Raw genomic sequence first — 12,893 nt, 5'->3', positions numbered from 1 at the left:
TCTCAGCGCAGATTCTGACTCCTAAGGCTGCTGGGAGGATTTTTATCAGTCAGAAACACAACATTCTTTAAAGCTGAGGAGGATTGCAGTGGAAGAAACGAGTCACTTTGTGTTGTCACCTTCTGTTTTTTTTTTTTTTTCCTGCTTATCAGACTTCATAACAAGCAGATTTCTGCAACTTAAATGCCTCTGTCTCATCTTTTCTGTCCATAATTCATTCTGTTTTCTCTTCTTTTAACTTTCCTCCAGTATATAATCTGCTCCCCTTTCCTCCTGTCTGACACACTCACCTACTGTATATACCCTCCTCCTCATCATCCTTTTTACCTCTGTCTGCTCTTTTTCATTTACATTCACTGCTACACTTCAATTCACTCTATTCCACTCACTCATTCATTCCTGCTGCTTGATTTTTTCCTCACCTTTTTCTTCTTTTTCATCTCTCAAACTCTCCATTATTCTCTTTTTTCCCCTCTTTAGCCTAAGGGTATATTGGTTTCACTGGCTCCCATACATTACACACTCTCTCCTCTAATTGCCATTTCTGCTTTTATACCTTTCACAATCCCGCTCTCCTCGCCAGTCGCTCTCCCGCTCACTCCAGACGCAATTACCACTCAGATCCCGTCACAATGTACTCCTCCGAGGAGCTGTGGAACTCCACGGAGCAGGTGTGGATCAACGGCTCGGAGGCGAACTTCTCCATGGAACGTCATGGGGATGATGACGGGGGGAATCAGCACCCCTTCCTCACAGACGCCTGGCTGGTCCCACTTTTCTTCTCTCTCATCATGCTGGTTGGACTGGTGGGCAACTCTCTGGTTATTTATGTCATTTCTAAACACAGGCAGATGAGGACAGCCACCAACTTTTACATAGGTAAGAGGAAAAAAACTACCAGTTACATTAGTGACATCCTTTATTTGGGAGATTTTCTCAATATGACAGAAAATATCCAAATACTTGTTGTATCCTCCTGAGACCCAGCAATGGATTTTTGTCCTCTGTAGTGGACAAGAGTTTCATAGCTTTACTTAACCCTTTCATGCATGGTGGTCACTACAGTGGACATCTGTTCTCTTTTACACAGTGGACGCTTATGTATCATCTCATACACTTACATTCATACCATTACTGTAACTTTACTGTTCTAAATAAACCTGATCTGCACTAACATGTTTGAGTGTAAAAAAAAAAAATTGCTAAGTGTTATTAGACTTTAAGTAACAGTTTTGTTTTGTTTTATTTTTAAGTATTTTTTGTTTCATTTTATCTCCATGCAGGTATGTTAAAATGTGAGAAAACATCAGATTAGCAGCATTAAAAATGTTTTTATTTCATCGTTTTCTCACAGTATATCAATAAATACATGTTTCTTGGCTTCAAAAATTAAATACATGGTGTCCAGCTGAGTGGACATTTTTGTAACTACATGAAAAATAAGTTCATAAAAAATCAATTGCATTGTTTTTTTTTTTTTTTTTTTTCATGCCTAAAGAGAAATAAAAACACTCAGGAAAAAAATCTTGATTAAGGTTCTCATAATTCATGCATGAAAGGGTTAAAATAAATAAATAAATAAATAAATAAATAAATAAAAATGTCCACTGAAAAGGACATTATATTGAGAAAAAAAAAAAAGTATATGAAAAAACTGTTGCATCATGCTGTTTCCAATTAAGGCAGTTATTTAAAAATACGTAAAATGGTAAAAAATGATTACTTACTGGGTCTCAGGAGGATATCACACATTTGGTAATTTTTGTGTTTTATTGTAATGAAACTTAAAACCATTTGTTTTCATGGGGGATATGTGTGAAAGGCTGCTTTTTTTTTCTTTTCTTTTTTTTTTTTTTTTTTTTTTTTACAAATAAATGAATTAAAATACATTTGTATATGTCAGAATTAGAAAACAAGAGCAAAGCAGTATCTGTATAAAAATAAAGCAGAATCAGAATGTTTTATTAATTAATCCCAGGAGAAATTATTTTGTTTTGTGTTACAGTTGCTCCGTGCAAGTATAATAAAAAAGTAGGAGTAAAGAAATTATCAATACCTACAGATGAGTCAGACTGTACTTCCTTTGGAACAGCATACACATAAGATAAAAAAAAACCCTTCTTCTCACCCTGTTGCATTTACTCCTAATATACCCTGTAATAACCATTCAGTATTTTCCCCAATAACATTATGCCACTGTAACCACATCTGTGAAAATTATGACAAGACAAGAGCAGGTACAAATCTAATCTAACACAGGAGCTGTGATACAGATGTATCATATACTATATATTATAAATTCCCTGCACATATTTTTTCCCCTGTCTTTCATCTGTTCCGTAATGCTTTACCGTATGTCAATAGTGAGTTCAAAGGATCATCATCGCTTCACCAGGAAACTCAGTTCATGTCAATTCATGTCACTATCCGTTTACCTGAACAGAATATCACTGAGCTTGTTTGTGTTGAACACAGGTATCAGTTTGAAACAGACTGACGCAGATACCAAATATGGGATGAAATATAAGTGTCTGCAAATAGCACCTTGGGAAACAACTTATCAAGGCAGTGTAATAATTATCTGCTACTTCAAAAGGTGCAGGGACTCCTACAAAATCTGGAAATAATTTGTACAAATCACCATTAATGGATTAAAATTAGATTTAAGTGTTTCTTTGTTTTTTTTTCTCCTGAGGGGGATGTTTGTAATAATATCAGTACCACCGAAAGTATTTCAGTCCAAAGAAAAGACTTTCATTTTGTGTTAAAATGGATTTCATCTGGATGTATCACATTAAAAAACAACTGAATCAAAGGGGCATATTAATCACAATCCTGCCGTATACATCTGCTTTGCTATTCCGTTCACACGGACTACAAACCAGGGTGATTGATTTTTGTTGGCAAACTCTATTACAGCAGGTCTGATGGAGCAGTGACGTCAGCTGTCACTTCAAGAGAAATCATCTCAATTTGCTCGGTGGGGTTTGTCGTCGAAGACCCTCTGTGGGTTTTCATATGGCACCGCGCATGTGACCTGACTTTGATGTTCGCTAATATTCCAAGTCCACAGCGCTGAAAAGAATTTAATATTCAGCATCATTAGATTGGTGTCTGCTCCATCTGGCCACCTTTCCTACATTACGGGTTCAGCTACTGGATCATCTTAATGATACAAACAAGAAATTGCCTGCGACAGAATGACAGGGTGAACGCGTTTAATATCTAAACATGACTTTGTGTAATGAATTCTAATGTGCATGTGTGCAAAACTGGAATGTAATGCAAGGTTAAGTGTTATGTTTGTGTTTGATCATGTGTGTCTGCGTTTATGGCTGTCAATCAAAGCACGTGGGCTTGTTTTTCTGAAAACACCTACAGTGCGTGAGAGTAAACACATGCTGTCTGTGAAGTAGCACTTAACAGACGCACACGAGTTATCCTGGCTGACCTTTACGCCTTTCATTCACCAAATAACACATGAACAACTGTTAGTCAACATGTTTAATTAAAACATCCCTGACACAGTGTTAACACAATCATTACCTTCAGTTTTAACCTTCATTTACCTCTGCTGCAGAGTTTATGTAATCGCAAGTGTTTTTTTTTTTTATTTGTTTGTTTTTTTTAACAGAATTATGCAAAAGCTACTTCTCAAATTTTATGAAACTCAGTGAAAAATCATAGGGCACTTGTTAAACACTGGGGCAGATTCATTATAGGAAGGGGCTGCTCACTTTGTAAAGGGGGTATATATCCCAGCCAGCATGTCCATGTGGGCCCCAGAAGGGTTACAATTGGGCTGCATATAAGGGTCCCATGTGGGTTTGTCTGCAGTTTCCATGGTAGCCCCACATGTGTTTGCCCATATCAGAATCAGAATCAAAATCAGAATCAGAATCTCTTTATGGTTATTGCACCAAGTACAATGAAATTGAGGTAGAGCTCTCAGAGTCAGTGCAAGAATTTACAGACAGACAACAAATATGAGTAAAATAATAACAAATATCAGTAAAAGGCACAGTTATTTACATTAAAAAATAAAAAGTATCGCAAACTACTTGTAAACTAGAAGCACTTGGAGAGCGCAGACCTCCGCCAAGGCTGATCAGTGGCCCCCCCCCATGGGCCCCCCCCCACGCCAAGGAGGTTATGTTTTTGCCAGGGTTTGTTTGTTTGTTTGTCTGTCTGTCTGTTTGTCTGTCCGTTAGTGTGCAACATAACTCAAAAAGTTATGGACAGATTTTGATGAAATTTTCAGGGTTTGTTGGAAATGGGCCCCCCGTGGGCCCCCCCACCCCTGATCACCACCAAAATTTAATCATTTCTTCCTTATCCCATTTCCAACAAACCCTGAAAATTTCATCCAAATCTGTCCATAACTTTTTGAGTTATGTTGCACACTAACGGACAGACAAACAAACAACAAACAAACAAACAAACAAACAAACAAACAGACAAACAAACAAACAAACAAACCCTGGCAAAAACATAACCTCCTTGGCGGAGGTAATCATTCAAAAACAAGTATAAATCTAACTGTTCTCAAACAATAGTATGATCAAGTTTTCTTCTTCAAACTAAAACTCATGGGTGGTTTTGATATTCGGTCATTATGTCACATACTGTGTCAGCTGATAGTTTACATTATTATGTGTGAGAAGGGGTGCTGAACCCCCCAGTAGGCAGTAGTGAGGTTAGCTCTGTTTTTAGGCAGAAAAAACACTAATCACCTCTGCAGCCGTGGCCTAGATGGCTGGAGAGTTGGCTTGTGACCAAAGGGTCACTGATTCGATTCCTTGGACTGGTGGAGAGTTGTTGGCTGATGTGCCCTTGAGCAAGGCACTTAATTCCTCATTTGCTCCCCAGGCACTTGATATGGCAAGCCCACTGCTTCTAGCATGTGGTGTGTGATGCATGATCTAGAGATGGGTTAAAGGCAGAAGACTCTTCTCTTCTCTTCTCTTCTCGTCTCGTCTCGTCTCGTCTCGTCTCGTCTCGTCTCTTCTCTTCTCTTCTCTTCTCTTCTCTTCTCTTCTCGTCTCTTATCGTCTCGTCTCTTCTCTTATCGTCTCGTCTCTTCTCTTATCGTCTCTTCTTGTCTCTTCTCGTCTCTTCTCTTCTCTTATCGTCTCTTCTCTTCTCGTCTCATCTCTTCTTTTATCGTCTCTTCTCGTCCCTTCTCTTATTGTCTCCTCTCCTCTCCTCTTCAGTTTTCTGTACAGTTCTGTTGTCAGTAGCTGCACTAAAGACCTGCTTGTTGTCATCCAAGGTCAGAACTGTCTGTTCAGACTAAACAGTCTGAACCGTGGACCAATAAATGGTGAACGTCTATAATACTGTATACCTTCATAAGCCTCATAATTGAACACGCTGTGATTTCAGCAGCAAACTCCATTTGTTTCCTTTATATCTGTGTCCAGGGGTGAAAACAACAGCAGTGCTTCCAGCGTTTATCGCAGAATCACTTTCTGTGACTCTAAAAGTTGTTTCTCAGTGGTTCTCATCCCATCTGGTCTCTTTCTGACACTTTGCTTAAAGGCTCTGTGGTGTTAGTTTTCGCTACTCCCTCTAGTGGTCACATCAATCCGTAAATTCATTTCACATTTCTACAGTCTTATACATTGGCATCTTTGGCATAACTTCAGAGCTCTTTATTCTTAATACTAATGATACTTTTAGGTCATTTTAAAATATTTGAAAGTAGAAATACTTCATATAACTCCTTAACATAGGGGAATTAGTAGAATTACAGATCTGTGGAGCATTAGTGAAGGGTATGTATTGAACTAAGTTTGTACTTAGTAGTGTGTATTGGCAAGAATCTGGTGATACAATACAAATCGCAATACTAGGATCACGATACAATATATCACGATATATCATGATACTGTTAAAAAGGCAATTTTTTGTTTGTTTCTTTTTTTAAATGATTATTTCCTTGAAGAATTGAATTCCACCATAAATCTGCACAAATACTAAAGACATTTTTATTTGATCACAACAAGACCTACTGCGTTATCACAAAATGTTCCTGTGTTAAAACTTAAATTATGGTTTAGAGACATTACAGTTCAACATCCTGCTCAAATGTTCATATTCTTTTAGTTCAGAACTAACACCAGAACATTATTTTTGTGCAATCCCAACAAAGGAACTAACATTATTTAATAAAAGAGTGTTAAATAATAATAAATAAAATATAAACAAAAAAGAAAAACAAAAAACAAAAATGAACCTCCACAATATCTGCATTTGTATAAATACCTAAAAATATTGATACAGTACTTTTTAATATCGATACAGTATTGTGAAATGAAATATTGCGATATATTGCAGAACCGCATTCTTACACCCCTATTTGTACTCCAGTGGGTTACATGTGACTGTTAATAAAAAAAACTCCAAAGTTGTCACATGATACCACTTTTCTTGACTTCTTACCACCCTTTTCTAATGTCCAAGTTACCCATACAGCATCAGTTTTCAATGCACACAGCACCAGAGAATAGTCAGTGTAAATCCTTAGAGGTCAAACATTAACAACACAAGTCAAGTGATGGCATTTAGGAGCAAAAACCTCAACAGGAGGCCATTGAAATGGTTGTGGTAGAACACAAAAGATTGTTGACACTCAGAAGGTAATAATTCATGTCCTGTTTCATATTGTTTGTGTCTTTTCTCTCCTTGTTTTTCTTATTTTTAAACAGTCTTTTCCCCTAACCTCAGCCACAGCTCTTTTTCTTTATCTTCTAACCAAGTTTTTTGTGTGCCTAAACTTAACCAACCCATAACCATGACACTGTCTAGATGTCTGTTGAGTAACCCATATGTCACAAAACACCTCACACACAAGATGAAAAATTATGCTCTGTGGGTACATTGAACAATGAAACATAATGCACGGACATGTGACGAGTGGGAATGAGAATGTGTCAGAGGATGATTGTTACGAAGATGAAAATCTACTTAGATTCAAAGAAGCAAAAATGTTATCTGTGATAGAATGTAGTGACAAATTCCATCATATTGTATTATACAGGTTCCAGGGTGAATTGTGAACATGGAGACCCACTAAACCTGCTCATACTGTCAATATGCTGTTTGCAACATCTTGCTTCTCATTGGTGCATCCTTTATAATCCTAGTTATCACCAAGAAGGATGGACACATGGTTTGACATGTTGCTCAAAAGAAAAACACATCTGATCTCCATCTGAATCGACTTGAGATCAGTATCAAACACTGCCTTATAACTCCTGACATCCTGTGTGTTCTGTCTGTGCAGCAAACCTGGCCGCCACCGACATCATCTTCTTGGTTTGCTGCGTCCCTTTTACCGCCACGCTCTACCCTCTACCCGGATGGATCTTCGGCAACTTTATGTGCAAATTTGTTGCCTTTCTGCAGCAGGTAAAACACAAACGATGTCCTTTTACTCATTGACGCTATTTTGTCCTTATTCCAAAATAAACATTAATCATCTGATTAGATATTTAATTAACACATAAAGAGCGAGTGCTACTTTTGTGGCGGTTCCTAAGCAAAATTTCTTAAGTGATTTATCACCATTTATTATAATATTATCCTCAGTGTTTTGCATTTTTCAGTGTAAATCATGTATTTTTCCATATATTTAATTCGCTGATCATAAAGCTCACAGGTGTCAAACATGTGCCCCGGGGGCCAAATCCGGCCCGCCAAAGGGTCCAATCTGACCCATAGGATGAATTTGTGAAATGCAAAAATTACACTGAAGATATTAATCAGTAGTGTAAAAATCATTTTATTTCAGGTTCCATACATACACATATAAACCAATTAGATCTCACTTGGGTCAGACCAGAAAAATACTGTCAGAATAACCTATAAATAATGACAACTGCAGATTTTATCTTTGTTTTAGTGTAAAAACGTAAAATTACATGAAAATGTTTACATTAACAAAGTATCCTTTTACAAAAAGTGTGAATAACCTGAAGAAATATGAACAACGTGAAATGTCTTGAGAAAAGTAAATGCAATTTCATTAATATTATACCTGTTACTAACTGCTTTGTGTATTTGTAATGTAAGTTTTAATGCACATGTATAAATGATAAACTGATGCAGAATATTGTTAAAACTGCACTTGTTTTTCTTAAGACATTTCAAGTTGTTCACGTTATTCAGATTTTTAAGAAAACGATGTAGATATAAACATTATCATAATGTAATTTTACTTTTTTCACTGGTATGATTTTACTAGTCCGGCCCACATGAGATCATATTGGGGTGAATGTGGCCCCTGAACTAAAATGAATTTGACACCCCTGATACAGGAGTTCATGAAAACTCAGAGTAAGTTCAAAGGTTATTATTTCACAACACGGAAAACTGAAGAAAAAGTGATTTTTTTCAGCAAAGATCTAAAAAACTTAACATAAAAACATGCATCTCCATCCACTGTTATTGTTCCAACTCCATGAGTTTTACAGGTGAATCAGTGTTGTAGAAGATGACGGTGTTTCCACGGTAACTATGGGGCCTCTGAATGTCCAAATGGATCATATCTGATGACCATGAAAAGATGACAAAAAACATTTTACATCGATTATTGACATGATAGGATTAGCGGATCAACAGGTATTAAATATTAGGGGATGAGTAGATGCTTTTAGTCGCTGGCGGCTGTTTGGGTCTTTATGGGTTAAACAAGTCTTTAATTATGGTTATTTCAGAAAGTCTACAATGAAATGACATTCAGCCTCAGCTCCCAGTATGGTTTAATTTCATGACTCAACCCTCACAGAACAAACTCTTAATAATCTACTGCGGGAGGACAGTGCTTATCTTTGTGCAAAGTACTTTTAAAGGCTGTCTCAAGAAGGCTCCAATTTTTAAAAGGGGCCATGACCGCCGTTACACTCATTTTCAACAAAGAGAATCTACAGAAGTTTACTGCATGAAGAGATGATCTCAAGAACCACTGAATTATGAATAATGCCCGACTGACAGTGGACTGAAAAACAAAATGTAACTCAAAGTAACAAACTCATGGAGCGTTTTTAAGGAAAGAAGTCCAACAGAATAAAAAGGAAAAGGACTCTTAATGACGACAACTATTATTTATTTATTTCACATGGACAATGCAGTCAAACATAGTAGCAGCTGATTTGATGCACACTGTAAAAAAAAAAAACCTCTGTAGTTTAACAGAATTTTCACTGTTTATTTTACAGATTTTTCCTGTATTTTTAAGATACAGGAAGATATCAATGAAATGACAAAAATAGTCTGATTTTACATGTCAAATGTAAAAAAACACAAAAAAACTGTAACTGTGAATAACCAAAAAATTTTCATTTTTTAAAAGAATTTTTTTTCTTTTTTCACAGAAATATACAGTTAAAATACATTTGCAAATGTATTGTATTTCACATATATTTCTTTTCTATTTATGAGACTAAACTGTTAATTTAAAGTTTAATGCTGTAAAAAAAAAACAAAAACAAAAAAAACCCAAGATAAAATTCCTGACATTTAACCGTAAAAGAAGTATTTGTTCTGTAAGTTTAACAACACCTGTTTGTTAATTGGCAAATATCATGTGTAATTACAGGAGGTTTCACAGCAAAAATGTTGAATAAATGTATTTTTGTGAATGTATAACATGTATAAGCACTGATAAACTGTCCAAATACAGTTTTTATCAGTGGATTGTACAACTAAGTCTCATTGAAAATTATATTTAAGTAATTTGATTGTTTTAATACATGTAAATATTCTTTATTAAACATGAAAAAGTCAAAAAAATGTGCAAAATCTCATGTAAAGTTAGGGCAAAAAACTATGTTTTAATTATGGAAAATTTGTTAGGACAGATAGTACGAGTACTGGACCCAGATGCAAGACCCTCAGACAGGAATACAGTTAAAAGGGATTTATTAGAAATAGTCAGAGTAACAGGTTCACACAGGATAGTAATGAATATGTCTTCAGCTGGACTGAGTTGGGGAATCGTCTCGGCTTCGGATCTTAAGTGAACCACGTTACGGCCCAGGTCGGGAGCACACGAGGGGAACCCGACTAGGAGAGAGCAAAGGAGAGTCAGAGGGCAGGCCAGGTCATACACGGGCAGACAATCAGACAGGCAAACGTACATAGGGTAAGGCAGGCTCACGTACCGATAGTCCAGGCAGGGGTCAAAACCAGGATAAGGCACCGAGGCGGAAGAACAGACAGGGGTCAGGCGTATACTCGGGTGTGATGGACAAACCAGGTCGAAGGCAGACGAGCAGGCGGACGAGGAACAGGCAGAGTCGGTGGTCGGTGGGCAAAACAGGTCACAACAGACAGGCAGGATCAAAAAACGCTGGTAAGTTATCACACCAAAGGGAGAAAACGAACTGGCAACGAACAGGGGAGAACACAGGGTTTAAATACACAAGAGGGCGGGAAGACAATTGGACACAGGTGGAGACAATTAGGGAGGAGTCAGGTAAAAGGTCAGGGATCAGGGAAAAGGTGAACACAAAGAGGAAGTAAAGACACCAGACAAGACACATGAGGGAAACTTAACAAAATAAAACAGGAAATGAGACACAAGACAGACAAAACAAGTAAAAGTCCGGGGACTGATATGACAAAATTACCGCATTTTTATGAGATGGTTATTTTCTGTTATTTAACAGTATTTTTTCAGTACCCCTGCTACCGGAATATTACTGGTTTTTTTTTACAGTTTCTAAAAAATTTTTTTACTGTGCATATGGAGTTTATAGCTAGTCCCCAGTTGGGCTGTTCCACAACATTGCAGTAGAATATAAAATACACATCATTTAAAACAATCATACCATACAATTCAGTAATCCAGTGTTACATTTATATGACATGAGGCATTCATTTACTCACTCACTCTCCCACACAATATACACACTATTTATAGATGAGAACAGTTGTGTTTTGTCTTTACCCAGGTTTTGGTTTTGTTGTCTAAGAACTGCAGCATACATATGTTTTGCAGGATGTTATGCATATTCAATACGTCCTCATGACCCTGGATAGTAAGTGAAGTGTCTGTATGTATTGCATATAATCTGTACAAATAAGCCATCAGAGGGAGTCTCAACACAAGCCTTGAGTGGCCATCATAGAGCTTATTGAAAGCAATTAGAGCACCATGCAAATGCACCGTCTGACAATGAGTGGGCTCTTGACACAATACACTGTAGGTGAGTGTATTTATACTTCATTAAAACAGGACAGGATGATGTGATGTGCAGGTAAGGGGAAAAAAGCATAGATTTTCTTTGAAAGGCAAACGACTGGATGAGCAATGTCAAGTTGAAGCATAAAAGAGTAAAATGTCTCAGGTGGCAGAAAAGAACAGGTGCAGTCATCCAGGCAGATGGTGAAAACATTTATAACTATGACCACGGAGGCATTTGTTCAGACACAAAGACAAATATATTTTAAGACAGGATTAAATAATGGGATGTTTCTGAGAGAAAAAAAAATCCTTTCCAAGTATTTAGAAGTGATTTAATCAGTCAAAGTGAAAGGGGTTTGGTTATCATTGCTTAAGGATAATTGGGTTTTTAGTTCTTATAATGAGGCAGCGGAACAGACTGTGTTTTTGCCTCAGTCTAATGGCGGAAATGTGATCATTTAGCTTGAAAATATCTGCAGTTCAATGAAAACAACTAAAAGGAAAGAGCAGTTGAAGCGAACCAATTACCTGTGGTGTTTGTCTCTGTCAAAGCCACAGATGAACTTTCTTCTACTACTTAATACCATATCAGATATGGCCGCCCAGAGAGTTCAGTGTAAAATTTGTAACACTTTGATATAAAAAGATCACTAGACTCATATTTTAATCCTTCTCAATCATCACTAATGACCCATTAGATGTGTGTGATGGTGGATTTACCTGCAGACACAGATCTGAGCCTGTATTTTCCTATTTTCCACTTGTTTTGTTGTGTTCAGGACTATACTAGGTGTGAATGTATACCTAAAGCCAATAACCCCAGCTCTGGTTACCTTGCTGTTTCCTCTCTTTCCTTTAATCTCTGAGCGCAGTAGGTGTCTTTACCTGCAAGACAACATTCAGGGCTTACTTACGGTAACACTTGGTTGAGCTGTTGATGTCCACATTCAATACCCAGGGTACTTCCATAGTGCCGATTTTCGATATGCAGGTACCAGAGAGAAGCCACTGAATACATTCATACAAACACCAATATTCTGAACTTATTCTGAGTTTGATGGGTGTTGGTTATGCAACATATTCCACTTGGATATTCTGAATGAGGCCTTTTGTGAGTGGAGAATTTTCTAGTTCAGACATGTGAGATATACTGACATTACTCTGGTTTTATGAGGATTCTTTGGACATGTACACAGCAGAAAATGAAGCTAATTTGTGTTTCTGCACAAGTCTCTACATACAGCTTCTGTCCTCTCTGGCAGAGATGGATACACCAAAGAAATGCCCTCATGTTTGGTGGAGAGGACAAGTACAGTGTAATAAGTCAGTATGACATTGGACCTCAGCAGGTTTATAGAGCAAAAACCAAGAAACCAACCTTTTTCCAGAAGGTGTTAAAAGGACGGAAAGAGTTGAGGCTGAGTTCACGCAGTGGGACATCTGCTACTAGTGAAAAAATATTCTTTTTAATGGGGTATGCAAGGCTGCCTGTAAACAGGAGAATTTTAATATTTTATAAAGAGAATATGCATTTTCACTGTGTATGCAAAGAATAAAATATACATCAGTAATATCTGTACAGATTATACACATATGTGTATATTTTTTCTTCATACTATCTCACTATCAGTCCCTTTCTGCATGTTCACTTTACTCACCATCATTGAATGTTATATCCTCCTAAGGCACCTGAATTTTACCA

The 12,893-nt window shown here is 37.1% G+C and overlaps 1 protein-coding gene across 1 annotated transcript in view; it reads left to right on the top strand.

Moving 5' to 3' along the window:
- The first annotated feature begins 218 nt into the window (after window positions 1-218).
- The window catches only part of kiss1ra (KISS1 receptor a), a 30,920-nt gene continuing 18,245 nt past the window's right edge, over window positions 219-12,893 (top strand). The window contains exons 1-2 of the mRNA XM_030160777.1: window positions 219-879; window positions 7,289-7,413. Of these exons, the coding sequence (XP_030016637.1) occupies window positions 633-879; window positions 7,289-7,413 (372 nt within the window). The 5' untranslated portion in view covers window positions 219-632. The remainder of the gene's footprint in view (window positions 880-7,288; window positions 7,414-12,893) is intronic.

The sequence above is a fragment of the Sphaeramia orbicularis genome, chromosome 17 (assembly GCF_902148855.1).
Source record: "Sphaeramia orbicularis chromosome 17, fSphaOr1.1, whole genome shotgun sequence".
Classification (NCBI taxonomy): domain Eukaryota; kingdom Metazoa; phylum Chordata; class Actinopteri; order Kurtiformes; family Apogonidae; genus Sphaeramia; species Sphaeramia orbicularis.
The sequence above is the reverse complement of the archived record's forward strand: the minus strand, read 5'-3'. Positions and strand labels throughout refer to the sequence as shown.